This window comes from Abrus precatorius, unplaced genomic scaffold (assembly GCF_003935025.1).
Source record: "Abrus precatorius isolate BTA unplaced genomic scaffold, Abrus_2018 Scaffold3, whole genome shotgun sequence".
Classification (NCBI taxonomy): Eukaryota; Viridiplantae; Streptophyta; class Magnoliopsida; order Fabales; family Fabaceae; genus Abrus; species Abrus precatorius.
This window is the reverse complement of record NW_020874373.1, coordinates 29,748,196-29,769,480: the sequence shown is the minus strand read 5'-3', so window position 1 is coordinate 29,769,480 and position 21,285 is coordinate 29,748,196. Positions and strand designations below refer to the sequence as shown.

The 21,285-nt window shown below is 28.4% G+C and overlaps 3 protein-coding genes across 6 annotated transcripts; 1 reads left to right on the top strand and 2 right to left on the bottom strand.

The window, feature by feature from the left end:
• Positions 1-659: 659 nt before the first annotated feature.
• On the bottom strand, positions 660-1,274 carry LOC113863280 (dirigent protein 22-like). The gene has a single exon (XM_027496807.1). The coding sequence runs from the start codon at positions 1,272-1,274 to the stop codon at positions 696-698; it is 579 nt and encodes a 192-aa protein (XP_027352608.1). The 3' UTR covers positions 660-695.
• A 10,642-nt stretch (positions 1,275-11,916) lies between these two features.
• LOC113862451 (dirigent protein 19-like) lies at positions 11,917-12,471 on the bottom strand. The gene has a single exon (XM_027495537.1). It carries the CDS (start codon positions 12,469-12,471, stop codon positions 11,917-11,919), a length of 555 nt encoding a protein of 184 aa, XP_027351338.1.
• Positions 12,472-14,826: 2,355 nt separating this feature from the next.
• LOC113863139 (kelch-like protein 4) lies at positions 14,827-20,987 on the top strand. 4 transcript variants are annotated; one of them, XM_027496590.1, is made up of 12 exons: positions 14,827-14,894; positions 15,653-15,828; positions 16,012-16,193; positions 16,295-16,538; positions 16,629-16,876; positions 16,961-17,038; positions 17,477-17,807; positions 17,888-18,087; positions 18,991-19,067; positions 19,226-19,327; positions 20,324-20,510; positions 20,627-20,987. In XM_027496590.1, coding segments are annotated over exons 1-12 (1,926 nt in total). In that variant the 5' UTR covers positions 14,827-14,892; the 3' UTR covers positions 20,726-20,987. The 4 variants fall into 4 exon arrangements, 3 of the variants coding, with proteins under 3 accessions (XP_027352391.1, XP_027352390.1, XP_027352392.1); XM_027496589.1 differs by having other exon boundaries at positions 14,844-14,894; positions 16,295-16,876; positions 20,627-20,783; XM_027496591.1 differs by lacking the exon at positions 14,827-14,894 and having other exon boundaries at positions 15,699-15,828; positions 16,085-16,193; positions 20,627-20,783.
• Positions 20,988-21,285: the final 298 nt, after the last annotated feature.

Here is a 21,285-nt window from a genome sequence, read left to right as displayed (position 1 = left end):
ACACCTATATGACCTAAAACATCAAAGGCTTGAACTGACTGAGCCCTGCATTTCATGAACTGTGACATTTCGTGGTTTTGGTTTAGGATATCCTTAACTTCGGATTCAAAACACAAGAGGGGTACAAAATTAAACAATTTTTAATGTAATCTCTCTCATTGTATATATATTTTTATATTTTCATAAAATTTAAAAGGACAAAAATTAGTTAACACTTCATGAATTTAAGTTTAATTATGTTCATGACTCCTTTTTTTTGTTCTACTTTACCTAAACATCTTTCAATTAATAAATATTTTTTCATTTTATATTTCTTATTTATATCAACATCTAAATGGTAAAAATATTTCATTTTTATATCTTTTTTCTTTCTTCTCTCTGTTTCATTAAACCAATGATAATGTGTGATTGCTTCAACAATTTATTTTAAACTTTCTGTGAGAATATTTCCAATGGCAATACAGTGCAGTGACCATAAATTGTTATCATTTTAATTCTCATATGAAGCACAAAATTACAAATACATAGTATGTAAGAGAGATAGAGATGGGTCGAGGAGGAGAAACCCAATAACTCCATCTCTTGTTTCATGAGGAAAAAGAGAAAACATGATAAGTGAGTGAAACCTCAAAAGAGGAAAACAAGAAACAAATATACAAAATAAAATTAAGCAAAATGAAAATCTCATACATATATCAATAATGAAAAACATAAATATTGTACTCAACAATAGCATCTTTAGTCTTAGGTGAGAACCAGTGAGTTCTAAGTTGAGCATATCCCCTAGCAAATCGAAAAAGTCCACTACCACCAATCACAGGCATCTCCCTCACCTTGTTGAAAACAGGGTTCCTCCCCAAAATTGTGATGGTGCTACCATTGTACTTCCCTTCAGTTATTGCAAAATTCATAGCCATGATCAAGTCCACTTCACTCTGCGATGTGGAAGCATAGAACCCTTGTGCTTTTCCCACCAATTTGGAACTCAATTGGGGTCCCAAAGTCAAAGGGTTCTCAATCATGTTCACCAAACCAAAAGCTGTGGTTGAGTTCTTCAAGGGTGGAGGAACAACTTCAACTGAAGAAGGGTTGCGTCCACTCACTATGTCATGCCAATAGAACTTGAAATGGCTCAGCTTTTCTTGCTTTTGATCCAAACCCAACAGTTTTCTGTCCAATGGACGCACGAAATCATCATCAGGGTATTCATGTGCTGTGATCAAAGAAACAAAGGGATTGCAAAGGAGAAAGAAGATGAGGAATTTAGTAAACATGGTGGTTAGTGGTGGAGGAGGAAGGTCATGTCACACCGTGTATATATATATATATATATATATATATATATATATATATATATATAGAGTGAAAGAATGAGTAAATTTTTAAACTAGACATTGAATTTGTATGGATCTAGTATTTTAATTTTTCAGATTTTAATTTTTTTTATTGATCTTTGACATAGGAAAATGATATATTTTTAAAAATCTTTTTAAATGAAAAATAATATTAAAAATAAAATAAAAAACTGTTTTTATAGCAAACCTCGTAAGAAATTTAATATTTATTGCTTTTTGTTCTTAATTGTGTGCTATTAACCTCCTTGTGCTTTAACATTATTGAAAATATTGAAAGTAATCCTCATATACAGTGATTTTGGTAAGTTTATTTGAAACTTTTATGATAAATTATTTTATGGCTTCAATAATTATATTAGAAATTGTGATAATATTTTTGTAATTTTTCTATGCTAAATGACTTAATTTGAAATAACATGGTAGTGTTATTAGAAAAATTCAAAGTTTCTTTCATTGAAACAAAGATATTTTTATTTATCAAAGTTGAAAAAAGATAAACTTTATACTAATTTTTTTAGTTAACACTAAGCTAAATAAAAAGAAATGAAAGAATCGTTTCACATCTAATTAAAAGTATTCCGAATTGATCTAATATCTCACTAAGTATGTCAAATTTTAGAGAGAGATTAAATAACTACTCACAAAAATATAGTTTGAAGAGTCATTCAACTCTTGATTGCTCTCGAAACTTTATATTTTTTAGAGCAGTTTAGAAAGTTTTGACAATAGTTCTTTTAAATGTTCTAAAATTATGAAAAAATTTGGTAATTTATTTAATAATTTTAAATCCTAAATTTTAAAAATTGAAATTAAATACAGGTAGGAATATTTTAATATCCCAAATATACTTGATAAAGCAACTTATGTTTGACAATCAATAATTAAATTAAATTGACAATAACTCAATATCTCAAAATTTTAGAACAATACAAAAGAAGAAAAAAATTAATATAATTACATTGATAAACCACAATGAATAATGAAAAAATTACTAAAAATATATTATACTTAATTTGTTTTTAAAACATTTATGATAGAGTTACGCAAATCACTCCTTTTTAACTTGTTGAACTCTATTATTAGGAAAGGTTGAAAACTGGTACTCTAGAAAATATTAAACACATTACAAATACACAAAGTCAAGTTAAATGAACAATGTGACAAAATTTAAGTAGAACAAAATTATTAAGTAAGTTTAGATAGGAATTCCTTAAGTTAATTGGGATAGTAGTTTATCAATGCTGTAAAATATCTTCAATAAAAAAATATAGATGATATTTATAGTCATTGCTATTTGTTTGTTTAGGACACTTTATGGATGAAAAAATAAAAATATGAAATAATATTATAGATATTATAATAACTAGCAATTTAAAAGGTTATTTGGAAAGTATATTTGTATAGTGACATATCTAGTTTAATGCATTTTCATCTTAGAAACCTAAACTTATCTTTTTGCTTGATAAGCAATAATGACACTAACAAAATAAATTAAAGCAATGTTTAAATATTGAATTAGATACTTACTTGTTTAATAAGTTATGCAAACTGAATTCATATAATATTTATCTCATCAAAACCTTTGATGACAATTAACATTTAATATTTTTTACCATAAGTGAATATTACCTAACGAATTAAATAGTAACTTTGAATCAATCATTAATATTATCACTATTTGTACAACTTCAAAATAAAGGTTTACAAGTCATAATGACCTAGTTCTCAAAATTTAGCAAGAAAGAGTATGAAATGTTAGTTATAAACCCTATTATTATATATCATTACTAGCCTACTAATATAACAAGCAACGAAAATATTAAATTCACTAACCTAAATTGGGAATATGCATCGTTAAGATCAGATTTAGTGGGCAACTTCAATGTTTAGTAGCAACACGTACATGACACTATACTATGTCACAAACAAGGCCGAGAAATATAATGTTAAGGGCAAAACTTCTAAATTATACTCCCAAATTTAAGTACAAGAGGTTATTGTTATTATAATTTATGCTTAAATTTCTAAATTTTTATTGTTCTTAGATGAATTAGTGCTAACAGTGCAACATTAAATGATTTTATGTTGTTAATGGTGCTCCATTCTTTGCTGGTAAGTTACTAAATTGGTTAACATAGGGTTATATTTAGATTGCACATTTTACACATTATCACGATGAATCTACCCATTTATGCATATATTCAATGATATTTCTTCCAACAGAAATTGGATTATGTAACAATTAACTTCAAGAATATGCAAAAAAATAAATAAAAATGAACTATGCAATGCATATCAATGCAAAAATAAAAAAACACAAGGTCAAGCATTAATATTTTCATGTATTGTTGACAATGGAGTGATTCTCTATATTGGTCAAGGAAACAACAAAAACAAAGAAGGAAGCAAAGATGAAAGCATATTCCTAGAAATATTAGCTATCCAGTCAAGTGCAAAATTTAGGATTATCACAAAACCAATCTACTAACTTAGGATTCAAAAATTTCTAAATTAGAAAAATTACTTAAATATAATTATCACAAAACCAAAACAAAATATAAATATAATTGACTTGAAATAGTCAACCTTCATAGTAAGTTGTTGTTCACATTAATGGGCAAGAAGCAGGACACACTAAGAAAATGATACAAACGGTAGCATGTAACACAAAAGAATAATGATGAATTCTATATGATGGGACACAGAGAAGAGCCAGTGAATGTGAGGCAAGAAAAAAGTCTAATTAAGGTCTAATTTGAATTTTATTTTTAGAGAGTAGTAAATAATAATGACACTTTAAATTTTAATTTGAAAAGTAGTTTTACGTGTGAATCACTCTCTAATTGTTTTCTTAAATAACAAATTTAAAGAGAAGTTAATAATTAATCTCTATCCAAATGATATTTAAAGTGCGATTATTAATTAACAAAGTTGATTTTAAAGAATAGTGCAATGCTAATAGTTCTTTTTAAGTTTTTTTTATTAAAAATTAGTTTCTTTTCTTGCTTATCGTAAGTTTAGTGTTTACAAAACGAATAAGTTTTGTATTTTTAAATACTTTATTAATAATAAAAATTTTACTCTTTATTGACACATTTTTAATTAGTTCATTTTCTTTCCCTTCTAATAAAAGAATAAAATATAAAAAAAACTATAACAAATAACATTTTATGAAAATGGAGATTAAAGAAGATTTTTAAAATTTGAAAAACTAAAATACACAACACACTCAATGTTGGCACAAGCACAGGAAGAAAGAGGCAAGTGTGGAGTAGGTGCTGGAAATGGAAACAGAGTGTTTTATAATGACAACTGACACACCAACCTAGCTAGCTAGCTAGGTGGGGAACACAAATTCTCATGGTGGGTGGCAGAATCATTCATCGCTGAATAGTTCTACGTAACACGGTCGTTTCTGTTGTGTTTTTCCGAATGGAAGTTCCTTCAAGGTTGGGTTGTTTTCAAAGTAAGCAAGCTGTGTAGTTTTAAATTTTAATTTATAATGGATTAAAATCATGGTATCCTACTGTAAATTAAGTGAATAATATATAAATACATTTTTCTTTGTTTTAAAAGCGCACAATCATATTTTATAATTTCTTTGTTTTTCTTTCTTTTATTACTATTACTTTAAATTATACTTCTAAAAATTAAGGGAAATTCTTCCTATTTATTTTACGTACGTTTACGTTGTTCTGAAATTAGTTACATGCTCGACTCTTGTAATTCTTCTTTTGTTTTTTTTTTATTTATTAAAGTGCATTTTATTTAATATTTTTATCATAATAATTTATTTTTTTAGTGAAGTTTCAATATATTAAAGTGAATGTAGTTTTTTTATTTGCTTTGTACTCATTTTTCCATTATATTCCCCTTAGCTCATAAAAAAAAATATCATAAGTCTAAGAATATTTTTTGTAGTTATTTATATTAACTTTTTTTTACCTTCTTTTTTCACTGACCACTTTCTCTCCGATTCACTTTGTTCAACTATCCACTCTTTGATAACTTCTAGTGAAATCAGTCATGCCCAATTCTTGCAATTCTTCTTCTTTTATTGTTTATGACTTACTTTCTTATTTTATATTTCCTTATCAAAATCATTTTGATTTATTTAAGGTTGAATTTATTTTCTATTTTTTTAATTCTTTATTTTTCTTAAATGATGTTATTAAATCCACAGGACTAAGAGTTTTTTTTTTGTAATAATTTATTTTCACTTTTAATCTTTTATTTTACGTGATTACCTTCTCTTTCAATTCACTTCATTCAACTCTCTATTAACTTGTTTTTTGGCAAATTCTTTTTAATTTTTATTATTTCTACCCATAGTAATACATTTTGCATTATTTCTTAAACAGTAAGTATTTTATAATGAATTCTTCTTCAAATTAACTATGAAAAGAAAATAAAAAATTGTATTAGGGTTCAGCTTAGTGTACTTCTTAAACATCTAAATAAAAACAAAATAGGGGATGAGTTTTTATATACAATTTTATATAAATTTCATTAATTTAATTTCACATAAAAATGCACCAAAGTAATTAATATAAATGTTGATAAATTGTTTGCATTATACATTGATTTGATATGATTTATAAATGGTGGGTCTTAAAAATGAATGCTTTTTTTATATAGTATAAGATAATAAAGAATGATATGTATATGACTTGAACAAATTATAATTATATTTTCATATTTGAAGCTTATTCTCCTCTGATTGAATGAATATAAATAAACTATATATATAAGATCATTATTTTATTTAAAATTGACATCTTCAATATTGGTTTAATTAATGGTGAATTAATAGCTATTGGAGTGATTATTTAATTTTCACGAAGGCAAGACGTACGTGAACCGCTTCAGCACTCGATCGAGCATGGGATATGTTAAGATTTCTTTGATTAGAAGCAAAAAGTCACTCATATATAATATAACTACCTTACAAACCTAACGTTCTTTAATTATTGCTCTTTCAATCTTCCACTGCTCCATAAATCAGCTGTAATCATTTTCATGCTTTAATAACGAATTAAGTATTTTTTTTTTATTTGCCTATGGGGTGGCAATATAGGTGTTGAGTCTTTGTTTAATAACGAATTAACTATTTATTACCGAAGTCTTTGTTATCTTATTTTCTAACACTTGTGCTAAAAGTGTTTTATCCATAATAGATATCTGATTTTTAGCCTATCTAATTGTTAGGTTGCCTTTATAAAATTGTTTCTAAACTTTTGGCAAATAGGTTGAAAGAGGTTTTTGATTAAATAATTTCAGAACAACAATCAGCCTTTATCTCAGGAAGAAACATGTTAGATAGGGTGCTTGTGGCTAATGAAGCAGTTGATTATGTGCGGAGGGCATAACAAGAGGTATTTTGTATTAAAGCTTGATTATGAGAAAGCTTATGATTCGGTTGAGTGAGGATATCTTTTGTTTATGTTACGTAGCTTTAGATTTTTAGAAAAATTGGTCAGTTGGATGGAAGCTTGTGTGTGGGGGTAGCCTATCAGCTTTGATTAATGGTTGTCCTACATTGGAGGTTCATATTGGATGAGACCTAAAACAAGAGGATCCTCTCGCCCCTTTTCTTTTTCTAGTGACAGCAGAAAGGTTAAGAGTTCTTATGCAGGAGGCAATGCTTGTGGGTTGTTCTCTAGTGTGACAATTGGGGTAGGGCGACCATATATTTCTTTGCTGTAGTTTGCGAATGACATATTGATTATGGGAGAAACTTCGGTTCAGAACTTGTGGACTTTGAAAGCAGTATTGCGTAGCTTTGAGTTAATGTCAGGTCTGAAAATTAACTTTCATAAAAGTTGTGTATTGGGGATTAACACTGGCAATGAGTTTGAAAACTTGGCTGCGGAATTCCTACATTGTAAGATTGATAGTTTCCCATTAAAATATCTTGGGTTACAATTGGGTATTAACCCGAGGAAATCTAGTGCATGGAAGGGTGTGTTAGAGGCTCTTAAAAAGAGGTTGGCGTCATAGAAGCATATGTATTTATCGATTGGAGTCAGGGTGACTTTGATCAATGTCATTCTTAATTCTATGTCATTGCACTCATTATCTTTTTTTAAGGCGCCGAAGTTAGTGATAAAAGAGATTATCTCTATCTAATGGAATTTTTTATGGAAGGGTGTTAAAGAAGGATCTAAAATCTCTTGGGTGAAATGGGAAATAGTTTGTAGACTGCGAAAGAGTGATGGCTTAGGCATTAGGAATGTGCAGTGGTTTAACTAGGTGTTTCTTGATAAATGGTTGTGGCGAAGTGTTAATTGTTCTAGTTCATTGTGGGTTTGGGTGTTGGAAGCTAGGTACGGCAGATTAGCTTTTTCTATTCATCGTCCATCAATCCACAACAAATGTTCTTTGTGGTGGCGTGATTTGTTGAAGGTTATTCATCAAGAAAATTCATGGCTGGATGAGAAGTTGGATAGAAATGTGGGCGCAGGTTTGCGCGCTCTTTTTTTTAAAGATAAGTGGGTAGGTGGGGTGCGATTGTGTGAGGCATTTCCGCGATTGCTTGCGGTGACAAAAAATGTTAAATCTTGTGTATTGGAGAATGGTTTTCATGATGGCACTAGGTGAGTTTGGGATGTTAGTTGGCGAAGAGGACTATTTCAACATGAGATCTCAAGCTTTAATTTTATGTTGGAGCTTGTGGATGGAGTTTCTATTAAAGTACTATAAGAAGATAAATGGGTATGGAGGGCAGATTCTTCATATTGTTATTCAGAACATTCTGCGTATTTATGACTATTTGAACTTTTTAGTGGTTCAAATATGGTAAATCAGTGTACTGCGGATGCCTTGCAAGGCTATGGAGAGGGAAGGTTCCTCTTTAAGTATCTGGTATTTTATTGGCAATTGTTGTTGAATGCAATTCTTTGTAAAGGTTTGCTGATTGATCATGGTGTTTAAATTGATGATATAACTTGTTGCTTCTGTCATGGTTTTGAAGAACTTCCAACTCATTTATTTTTAACGTGCTCAGTTTCATCCCAAATATGGTATTTTACTGCACGTTGGCTTAGATTCTCATTGGTTTTGCCTTCAAATTTATTGACTCACTTGCTTTCTTAGGTTAATGTTGGTTATAGTAAAAGAGAAGGAATATGTTTATTAATTATTTAAGTAAGTACAATGTGGTCTTTGTGGTTATATAGAAATCGAATTGTATTTTTCAATAGTATTTTGGATAAGAGGAAAATCCTAAATTCTATTATACTGAAGTCCTGGAAATGACTATCACTTGTTTGTAAGGGAGAAACTGTTTTATTAAGTGATTAGTATTTGAATCCACGAAATTGTATCCTTCTTAGTTAGGTATAATTATGTTTTTGCTTCTTTTTTTTTTAGTAAGTATTAATTTTTTTTCTATATGGATATAGGTTTTGAGTTCTCCTTAAACTCTCTATAATAATATATTTTACTTATAAAAAAAAAAATATAGGTGTTGAGTCATGCATGGAATATAATAACTTAAGTATATAGTTTCTCTCCTTAATAACTGTTACACATTAACGAATAAGAAAACGTCACTTTTAGTGAATATCGATGATTTTGATTTTTTTTTCCAAAATGAAATGCACTGAAAAAAGGCTAACCAAAAAAAAATTTAATATAATTTCTTTTTTCCCAGTATATGCAACATTTGTTAAATTATATCGTCAATATTTATAGTTATTTTTAATATTAAAAAAATTACTAAAGATATATTTGATTTCTTTTTTCAAAAAAATTTCAATTATTTTTTAAATATAGTATAAAATTTATATTATATTTAAAAAAAATTAAAATTCTTTTAAAAATGAAAAACAAACATACCCTTAATATTTTACTAGAAAGATTTGGAGTACTTCTTATACTTTAAATTTATCATTAATAAAATGTTAATGTTTAAAAAAAAAGATATACTTAAATCTTATTTTGATATAAACTATTGAGCAAGATAAGCTTAATGGATTAGTCATATTATTTACAGAGAATAAAATGTTAGAATTACATTATAATAAAAATTTGTTTATAATTTTGAAACTAAAATAACATTAAACTTGAACATATATATATATATATATATATTCTTGATATATAGGCCTACTCCTCTTAAATGCTGAAGGGGTCTCGAGAATGTCACCGTTTTTCTTTGAAAAGTCACACTTTGTAGTTGTCAAACAAGTTTTATTTAAATATAATTAAATTGTTCTGTTTTATGTTGATATATTCATTTTATTATTTTTATAAATGATATTTGTTACTATAAACTGATACATGATATGTATTCAGTCATGTAATGTCAATGCAGAGTTTGTCATATTAAATATTGTTCATTAGTTACTTTCTTTACTCAATTTTATTTTAATTGTGTGATATTATTCTCCTATAACTCTGGTATTCAACTGGAATGGATCAACTATATATAATTGTAGAACTATAGGTAGTGCCAACAAGGGCCAAAAGCTTGTTGAGGATCATAATATCATAACTTAATGTGAACAAATTTTTTTAATAAGTATTTATCAAAATTAAAAATTAAGTAAAATAATAAATAAAATTATTTTAATAAATTAAAATTAACACATGCTTATTTTCTTTATAAAAAAAAACTTCTGATTTAATTTTAAAATGGTTGTTTAGAAACTTATCTAAATTATATAAATTAAAAAAAGAAATAATCAAATATTAATTAAAGGACTGTGTACAACTAGATTTTAAGTAATACCAAAATAAAAATAATAATAAGACAATACAATTATAATACATGAATTAATGTAAAAAAATTAAAACTGAAAAAAAATTACAATCATTATTTAAACACAACAAAAAATAACATTATAATTATTATTATTTTTCTATAATCAGCCCATGACCTTAGTACATCTTCATTTTCTAAAGTAAATATTTAAATTTTTTACTACACTATGAAATAAGAGTATTAAAAAAAGTCAAATAAAATTTTAAAGTGCTTCCGACTAAGTATAGTTTGAAACAAAGATTTTAGGCGAAACTGAAACAATGTAAAAGTTGTTTCAAGATATTTTATTTTAACCAATTCTAATCATTTACATATTTATTATAATAAGCACATATTTTGCTTTTATTGTCTACACTGACAATTATAATTAAAAAAAAATATTATCATATTCCACTATAATATTATACTACACATATTATCAACTAATGTTTGTGTACTATCTTATATCGCACACATTGCATCAATCTCTATGTACTATTATCACACATTTTACATCAATGTAAATCAATTTCTGTGTGTATTTGTAGATTCGTTAGCATTAATTTATCATTCTTCATAGCAACGCAATGCCAAGAAGATATACTATTACCCCTCTCACAATAAGAGAAATATTGCCAACATAGCAATCCTTAATTTGAATTTGACATATTAAATTTTATAGCACTTGAAAATTTTAATATTGCAATTTAAAGAAAGACTCTTATACTATTGTTGAAAAAATAATATGCAAAGTCTAAAATAGAAGAAAAAAAATCATGATAGTTGTCTAAAGAGTATCTAAAAATAACATTACATAAAATTATTTACAACACAAATTTTTTTTTCATAATCACTCCACAGTTCAAGTACCTCTTCACTTTTAAAAAATGAAAAATAAAAAAGTCAAATATAAACTTAAATTGGGTTTCGCTAGTGTAACTTGAAATAAAAAATTTAGTCGAGTATATAGCTTTGATCTATTTCTTCCATTTTACAAACTTGAAGCAATTCAAACACTTTTACATACAACGGAATGCAGCTGAGGGTTTGTGTTCATCGTGCTTGGAAGGTCTCCTTGTTATTGGTTATGCTTTATATCACCTATGTGCTCATCATTTGACGCATAATGCTAGAAGTGAAGGTTCAAACTTTATATATACTTTTTCATTTTGAAGAGACCCCTACTCGGACAAATTGTTGAAGATTCTTCCAAGTTCCAAGACCAGCGTTTTCTGTCTACCCTATTATTTATATGTACAGTAGTTATATGTTGAATAAAACATGCACTTTAATTTTAGTTTTTGAAATAACACTATTTCCATAAAATATTTTATAGCAAAAAAAATATAAAATAAGATAAATAATTGGATGAAAAGAAGAAAAAAATGTATATTAAAAAGAGAGAGTAAAACACAATGGTCTTGGACTGAGGAGGGACGAGAAAAATAAAATAAAATAAACCCAACTCCATCTCTTCTTCCACGAGAGAAAAAGAAAAATAACAAAACCGAACATGATGAGCGTGTAAATGGCTAAATGCTATATTTTGGTTTCAAAAGAGAAAACTAAAATAGGAAAAGTAAAAGTTAAATGAGTAAGTACAAACAGTATACCATCAATATGTATCAATTACGCAAAACACAAGTGTATATACATGTCAATATAGTTATATTTTATTATTTCTATTTCTCCTTTTTTATCACCTACTATTCCTTCTTATATCTTTTGTTTTTTTGTTTTTTCTTATTCTTCCTTTATCCGATACTAAAATAACAAAAATAAAAGCCAACCGAGTCTACCACATATATTACAGCATCAATAATGCAAAACATAAACATTGTACTCAACTACAGCATCCTTGGTCTCAGCTAAGAACGAGTGAGTCCTAAGTTGAGCATAACCTCTAGCAAATCGAAAAAGTCCAGTGCCACCAATCACAGGCATCTCCCTCACCTCATTGAAAATAGGGTCCCTTCCCAAAATGGTGATGCTACTGCCATTATATTTCCCTTCTGTGAAGGCAAAGTTCATAGCCACAAGCATGTCCACCTCACTCTGCGATGTAGAGGCATAGAACCCTTGTGCTTTCCCCACCAATTTGGAGCTCAAATGGGGTCCCAAAGTCAAAGGGTTCTCAAAAATGTTGACCAAACCGAAGACAGTGGTTGAGTTCAACTTCAAAGGTGATGGAATAACTGTGACAGAAGATGGGTTGTGTCCACTGAGTGTGTCATGCCAATAGAATCTGAAATGGCTCAGCTTTTCTTCCAAACCCGATAACAGTTTTGGATCCAATTGACGCACCATATCATCAGTGTTCTTTGCAGTGACAGATACAATGAGGAGAGTGATTAAGAATTGGGTAAACATTGAGATTATGAGGCAAAGAAAAACCAGAAGGGAAAGTGTGGTTATGTAGAGAGTCAGTGAACGATCTTTTCATTTCTTATGCATAATCCTCGTTACTTGGCACCACTGTCCCATCAAAAATTAATTGGCAGTTATATTTCATACTCTTTCTTTTAATCTTCCCGTGATCTTCATTTTATTTAGAAAATTGTGGCTTGCGCAGTTTATATTTACAGTAGATATTATGAAACTTACGACGTTTAATCATTTTTTATAAAATATACAATTAATTTATTTGATTATTAATTTAAAAAAATTATTAAATAAATTAATTTTATAAAATAATATTCTTAAATATTTAATTATATTATTTTTTATAAATAATATATTTTTTAAATATAAATAAATATTAAATTATGAATAATACATTTTACAAATATTTAAATTATATAAAATTTAATATATATTTTAAAAAATAATATAAAATAATTCAAAAATTAAATTAAGCAATGTCATATTTTACAACAGTTTTTTAAAATGGAAATATAATATTTACGTGCATATTTATTTTTATAAACGTTTCACAGAACTTTAAGATTATAGATATTTGATGGTGGGTAAAAGAAAAAAGGAAAAAAGGATGAAATGAAACAAAACAAAATTAACATAAAACTATTTAAATATTTTATAATTAAACAGAATAAAACTTCTATTCCATTATAAAAATAAATAAATAAAACGATAAGAGTGATAACTTTATTATAATAGTTTTATATCATAACCTAAATTGATGAAAAAGAAAAAACTATAGATCTGCGACAACTACAATATGATAGAATAAATCTAAATTTAATTAGATTTTATTTAATTTTATTCTTACAATCTAAACAAAGATAATTAATTTTATATTTTATTCAATTTTATATTTTTCTATTAATCTGAATACAAGATAGATTCACCTAGCCAATTAGGATAAAGAGAGTGGTTTCTTCTTCTTTCTTTTAAGTGCTTTTGATTAGATAGTTATTAAAATAAAAATGGTTCAGTTTACTGATTGAATTAGAAATTGGTTAAGTCACCACTCCAAATAACTCAAAATACTAATAAAATAAAAAATTGATAACTATATTTGAGTTAAGTAAAGTTGTTATAGGCGATATTTTTTCTTCTTCTAAATATTTAATATTCCATACAAACTCAAAATTATTAATTAAACATTAATTTTTCAACGGGATCAATTAAATAGATTCCTTAACTTTGATCTCATATCAACCTAACATTAATTATATAAATAATAATTATTATTATATTTTATTCTTTAAAGCGTTAAACTCTCATTTTAAAAAAAAAATCTAAAAAAAAAACCTCACAATTTAGTATTGTGTGTTTTAAAATATGTTTGAAACACTGTAAATGTAAATTTAACACAAATTATAACTAATAATGTTATAATAAATATAAATTTACAGAATGGAACACGAATTTAAATATGTTAAAAGTAAAATAATGACGTACACAGCAAAAAGGTTACTAATGGATTGGTACAATTTAATCACAATTGTTAAGTGTGTTTCCTAAAGCTTAGCATATGCAATTTTTTCCACCAAAGTAACGTAGAATAGTTTGTATAAAACCAAAATTTAAAGAGAAAAGCTTCAAATTCATCGTCAACTAATAATGGACATTAATATTAAATAATACAAAAATTGTTTATATTTTAAAATTTATAATCAGTATTTGTAATTTAATTTATAATAAGATAACAAAATATTATATCTTTTTTCTATTTTCATTCCTTCAATTCAAATAATAGTCTTTTTAAAGTTATTTTACAAGAACTAAGAAACATATTTAGTAATCTTTTTTATAAAAGAAAAGTGTTAATCAAATTTAAGCAATTAATAATGGTAGAGTTTTATTAAAAAATATATTTGTTATATATCTTTATAAAAACGTAATACATAATTTTCTATTATACAATTTGTGTAATTTATCTATCATTTAAATTTTTTACCTTAAGTTCTCTTTCCTTAATAATTATCTAAGAATAAATTTTTAAAAAATAAATTTTATATTAAAATTGTAAAGTGGTTATTATTTTAAACTGAGAGATTATTTTTGACATATATTTAACCAAAAAAAATATAATAACTCTATATTAAAGATTATTTTATTTTATGAGGAGCTTAAATTACAAATAGTTAAAAATAACAATATAATAAATTAAATAAAAAAATTATTCAAATTTTGTATACTACATAATATATATTCATTTTTTGCATTCAAAGAAAGTGTGAAAGAAAATGATTCAATTCTAAAAGGTAAAACTGCGCCTTTACTTTTTGCGTTTCAAAAGTTTGAAGTTTCCTCACTCTTTCTCTGTTCCGTCACAGCTTCTCTCTAACTTCTTCTGTTCATCGTTCGCTTTGGGTATACTACATAATGTACGCATCTAAATTGCAGACACTCCCCCAGTTCACGATTATAAACACAGTGAAGTTTTTACTTTGATTTTGAATTTTCTATGTCGTCTTAGTGTTTTTGGGGTTATTGGGATAAACCCCATTTCAGCAATTCTAAATATTTTTATCTGGGTTTTTTATGTATCCTTTCAATTTTTCTCATTTTTGGTCCCAACGTACACTTCACTGTGAATGCCGATTGTGATGTTTTGATACATTGGTAAAGTTTCTTAGCATGTGTCGTTTTGCTGTTCTGCGAGAAAAGCTCCCTTTCTATGTTTCCTTTCTGAGCATTGTCGGTTTAAGCTAAATTTTTTGTTCTCCCAGTTATTAATTGTAAGAAGCGTAGATGCAATACCAACGTCACGTCGGTATTGTTCTCCAATTAGAATTAGAGTTTCACTTTGGTAATGTGTGTGTCCAATTTTAATACTTTTGTGCGGATCGTTAATGCAGACCTTTATTATACAGATTATTGAAGTAAAATGCCAATTTTGATTGCAAAACAGCTCTAACAGTACCATTGCACTTAAGTTTTGTCCTTATTAATTTTGTTCAGATGTTAGGTTGAATGCTGTGTTGCATTCAACTTTTGCAATGACATTTGTGTGAAGTGTATGTATGTAGGTTATTAATAATCTATCCTTTTCAATAAGAAAAAGAAGAAAATATTGAATTTCCATGTGCTTGATTTTGCCTTAGATTGTAAATGAAATAACCTTTATTCTATCTTATGCCAGGATAGGAGCATGGAAGAAAACAGAAACTTCTCAGTCCAGTGGGACTCAACCTTTCACTTCAAGTTTACCAAATAGTACTGTATTTGGCAGAAATTTGAGGAAGAATCAACTTGGTGGTGTCATATTCGGGTGCAAGAATGCTACAATGAAAGAATGCCTGTATAAGCAACTCTTTGGTAAGTCCTTTTCATTTGATTTTTTTATTTTATTTTAAATAGCATGTACGTTATGTTGTGCACACACCTAGTCTCTATTCTATATGACAGAAACATTTATGTGCTTAAAATTTGTATTAGACGCCCTCAAATAATCAGAATTGTAATACTTCAGCTCATGGAACTTCAATATGTTATTAACAGGCTTACCAGCTCAGCACTTCTCTTATGTGAAGAATATTGATCCCGGATTGCCTCTGTTTCTGTTTAACTATAGTGACAGAAAGCTTCACGGAATTTTTGAGGCGGCTAGCAGTGGGAAAATGTATATAGACCCCTATGGATGGACTACTGATGGTTTAGAGAGAACACAATATCCTGCCCAGGTATGACTTGTATACTATAATTAATATGGTTCTATTCAAGACAATTGTGGACATGATTCATGAAAAGGCCCATATTTTCATACCTATTATTAATATTTTAGGTACAAATTCGGGTCCAACTTCAGTGCCAGCCACTGTCTGAAGATAAATTTAGACAAGCAATTGCAGACAACTACTACAATCATAACCATTTCTGGTTTGAACTAGACCATGGACAAACAGCCAAACTCATTTCTTTGCTATCATCCTCCTTAGCAATTGCCCCTAGTAATTCTGTCCCACAGAATACGCATCAGTGGTCACCTGTATCTCAACCTCTTCCATCACATGAAACTCCATGGGACGGTGAAACATCTAAACTGCTTGAATCAGAAATAGAGCATTCTACTCACTCAAGTATCAGATCAGATTCAACTGAAAATGATTTTTCTTTAGACAGATACATCCAGCCATTGGATACTCGTAAAGATGGGAAGGAAGAAAAACAAGATGAGAAGAACATCATAGTTCAGAAGCTAAAGGCTCTATACTGTGAAAGTCAAGATCTCTCTTTGCCAAACAAAGGAAATGATACTCCTGGTTTGAATAACACTGAAAAGGGCTATGTGGAGGCATCGGGTGGTTTAAATAAGAAGGAAGAGAGTCCTATCCCTCCATTTGAGTATCAATACAACATAGCTCAGGTGGTTGAGGATGTTTGATGGAAAAACATTAAATGTGATGTATTAGTTTTGTTTGCAGGCAACTAACTTTTAATGTATTTATAGTTGGTGCAAGAGGTCAACGAACTGACAAACTTCAAGAAAAAACAAACAGATAAAAATTGCTATCTGGAGCAGAAGCTGGTAGGTACTCCTTTCGATTTTGTAGATGCTATCTAAAGTTTATCATATTTCTCTATTTTCTCCATCCCTAACATCTTTAAGTATGTACATGGCATGCATGATTTAAAGTTTTCTGTAAGTAAAATGAAGATAATATAAGTTAAAACTTGAAACTATTAATGCACGGCTGGATAAAGGAAGAATAAGAAAGAATTAAAAGACATTAAGAATAGCTAAAAGCTTCCATTGGTTATAGTAGAAAGTAAAGCCTCAGAAAGTATAAATGGTTTTAATTAAATGTAAGTTGTAGAATAGTATTTGAAGTCAGAACAATCTTTTCAAAGTACTCTTATGCAGTCTTAGTCTAATCTTTAATTGCATTCATTTTCTATTTCTCATTTCATATATTATAAAGCTTTCTCTTGTATCAATTTTGTCTTATTTTTATTTTCTATTCAGATTGAGGCAGAAATGGAAATTCAGCATCTAAGAGATCGTTGTGCACTTCTAGAATCTGCATGTAATATCACTAATCATCCAACACATGTTGAGCAGACACAAATGAAATCAACTGTTGAGCTGCATTTAGATCCCAAAGACTCATTATTTTTAATAGGAGGCTTTGATGGAAACTCATGGTTAGAAACCATGGATTTGTATAGTACTTCTCAGAATATGATCAAATCTCTCAAGCCTATGAGTTCAGTTCGTTCATATGCTTCAGCTGTATGGTTGAATGGTGAAATTTATGTTTTTGGTGGTGGAAATGGCTATGTTTGGTACGACACAGGTATGGAATCTTGCTGTGCTTTTGAAATCATAAATTTTTTAAATGAGATGAAATTTAACTCAACCTTTTTATCTGTGTAGTTGAATCATACAATCCAGTTCATGACAGCTGGGCCTCGTGCCCCTCTTTGAACAAGAAGAAAGGAAGCTTGTCTGGAGCTGCTTTAAACAACAAAATATTTGCTGTTGGTGGTGGCAATGGAGTTGACTGCTTTTCAGATGTTGAGATGCTTGATTTAGATATTGGGCGGTGGATCCCTACACGTTCAATGCTAGACAAGGTAAACTGGACAATCAAATGGTCAAATTTCAGGTCTTGATTGAGATTTGAGACGTATAAGTAGCTGCAAAGTGACACGAGGGATTATGTGACCTTTGAGGCTTCAGCTTCTAAATTTGTCAACTAAAAATTTATATTTATTAGATGTTTTTATTCATTCAAAATATGTTTAATTGCATTTTTTGTTACTCTAGTTTGGACTTTGTGCAATTAGGGTCCCCCAAATTTAGTTGAGTCAATAGTCAATTAAGTTCCCCTAGTTTTAAAATTCAGTAAATTTGGTGAATTGGTCCCCCCCACGTCTATTTTCTTTTTCCTAAATCCACAAATTTATATTTTTTGCTCAAAATCTTTATGAATTGAAATTGTCTTCTACTTCAAAATCACTAACTAAAATATTAAATTACATCCAAATTAAAAATAAAATTCCCTTTTCAAACTCTAATTTTATATATTATAATATCGATCAAAATCTTATTTAAGTTTCTACCTACATTCTTGATTATAGACTTTAAAAAATCATTTTGTATCCCAAATTTGTTATGAACCATCAAATACTTGGATAGAAAATAATAATTTGACGATTTACTGCAGAAAATATTAATGGAGGGACTGAATATGTCTGATCTTAAAACAAGGACTTAATTTGCTAAAAAAAATTTGGAGGACCAAAATTGCACATAATCCATAATATCATGATGTAACCGTTATTTTTGCATCAAGTATTAAAATCTGCCTTATGCCTTTAATACTTCAATGTATTAGTTACTTCTAGGATGTGAAGTCACAACCTTGCATCACCCATCACGACTAAATACAATTATTAAGTGATCATTTGAATTGTTTCTTTGAAAAGAATACAAACTATTTAACTTATTGTTTGAATGCCGTTTTATATTTCCAGAGATTTGCTCTTGCTTCTGTGGAACACGATGGCGTGCTTTATGCCACTGGAGGATATGATGGAAATGATTACTTAAAGTAATATTTATTACTTGATTTCAGTTCAATATATTCATATCATGAATTGAAACTCATCAAATAAACGGTTGATCTAGGCTTATTATTATTTTTTTGTGTAATTGATATTAATTTATATTTGTCCTGATGTGTATGACACTTCTTCCACATAACCGCAGGTCTGCTGAAAGATTTGATCCCAGGGAACATTCTTGGACCAAAATACCAAACATGAATACAAAGCGAGGCTGCCATTCATTAGTTGTTCTAAATGAAAAGTTGTGAGTTTGGCATGTTTTCTTCTTCATTACCTTTAATTTTCATTTTATTACTGAAGTAATAATTAAAATTGCACAACCATGCTGTGAAGGTTTTGCAATGTGTAGCTTTTAACTATGCCAACATAGTGTTGTTCAGAATTATCCTCCCTGGACAATCTTGCAACCACCTTTACTGCATGATTTTGAAAATGATGAGGGAAAATCAGATAGAATATCATAAGGAGTCCATTTTCTACTTAAAAGTTACATCTAAGGAATTTCACTAAACATAAAATGAATCATTTGGTGATTGTTTGGAAAGAACTCGACTTATCTACAGATCATTTTCAAGCAAAATTGAGGTCAATAACAGGGTAAAATTATATAGATAAAGTACTCTTATGGACATGTCATTAAAAGTTAAAACCGAATGGGACTGGCCAGTTTGATTAAGAGTCAGTCAGGTCACCAGTGTAGGCAATCAAGGTAATTGGTGGAGTGAAAAATTGGTTTAGAACTGATCAAATTGAGTTAAAAAATGCAGCAAAGAACCAGGTTAAAGTGGTTTTTGATTAAAAAGATTTTTTTTTTGTTGATTTTTAAAGGATTTTATGTTCCAAAATGTTCTTTAAATAAATAAAGACTAATGTGATATCTACATATTAATTGCTGTTATTTAACTATTAATTATGATTTTTGTATTTTATAAAACATATAATACTATCATTTTCTGTTAATTTAAATTTTTAACTAAATTTTTATATAATTTTATATTAGAATATTATTTAATATAAAGTATTATATTAAAAATATATTTTATTATTACTGGTTCAACTTTAGTTCCATTACAGTTGAACCAATGAACTGTAAACCAGTATCTTCAGTGGTTTAATAATCAGTCTGGTTTTAAAAACTTTTAGCTCTACTATTCTAGCCCTATACTTAACTTTCTTTTTCTGAAGTTTCCTGTGCTTGACTGAGACATTCTTCCCTTAAAATTCTTGGTTCACTCCATAGGTATGCGCTAGGTGGCTTTGATGGAGAGGAAATGGTTCCAAGTGTTGAAATGTTTGATCCACGACTTGGGGCATGGACAGTGGGGAAACCAATGAATCATCCTAGGGGGTATTCTGCTGCCGTGGTTGTCAATGAATCTATTTATATGGTTGGTGGAATTAAAGGTGGCGAGAACATTGTAGATACAGTAAGTAGATCAATCAATAAGCATCTAGTCTTTTGGAGTCACATTCAGAACTAGCCTCATAATTATACTTTATGACATATATATATATATATATATATATATATTGTATATTACAGGTTGAGAATTATAAGGAAGGTCGGGGATGGCAGGAAACTTCCACAGTGGCAGCTGTCAAAAGGTGTTTCTTGTCAGCTATTGCCTGCAATCATGAGTGATAGAAGGTTGTTCAGTGGTCATGTAGATGCTCTTCATAGCCACAATTTTTGTAAAGTCATAGGATAAAGATGTATATTTACGTGACTTCGAATGCTTCTTATTGGCGTTGATTTTGGTTTTACTTCAGTGCCATTAGGGTTAGTTTCATAGAACCAATGCCAATTCTGTTGATGTGTTTGTCTGTTGATATAAAGCTGTGCAGGGTTGTTTTTGCTGATTTTTTTATGTGCATAAAAGATTTAGGACCATGTGAAAGAATTTATAGAGATTATGAATTGTTTGACCCTCATGAATTTTTTTTTTATTTCAATAATTTTTTCTATAAATTATCAAAAAATGTATTTTTAATTTATTTTAATAAGTTTGATGATTAAATTTTATACCATAAACCTTTATGTAATAATAGCTTATTGGATAAGCATTTAATTAAATTGTTCATGTTGTGTATGAATTGTCTGGTTATTCCTACAGGTGGAACCCTTTCATTTTTAATCAACTTAAATGTGAAGTTTAGTGTTTGAAATTTATAATGACGATAACAATAACAATAATCACTACT

Coding starts and splice junctions, on each gene's coding strand:
- LOC113863139 (XM_027496589.1), top strand. Junction 17,808..17,887: donor CTATGTTTGGTACGACACAG/GTATGGAATCTT, acceptor TTATCTGTGTAG/TTGAATCATACAATCCAGTT. Junction 19,328..20,323: donor GTTGTTCTAAATGAAAAGTT/GTGAGTTTGGCA, acceptor TTCACTCCATAG/GTATGCGCTAGGTGGCTTTG.
- LOC113863280 (XM_027496807.1), bottom strand. CDS start 1,274: ATGTTTACTAAATTCCTCATCTTCTTTCTCCTTTGCAATCCCTTTGTT.
- LOC113862451 (XM_027495537.1), bottom strand. CDS start 12,471: ATGTTTACCCAATTCTTAATCACTCTCCTCATTGTATCTGTCACTGCA.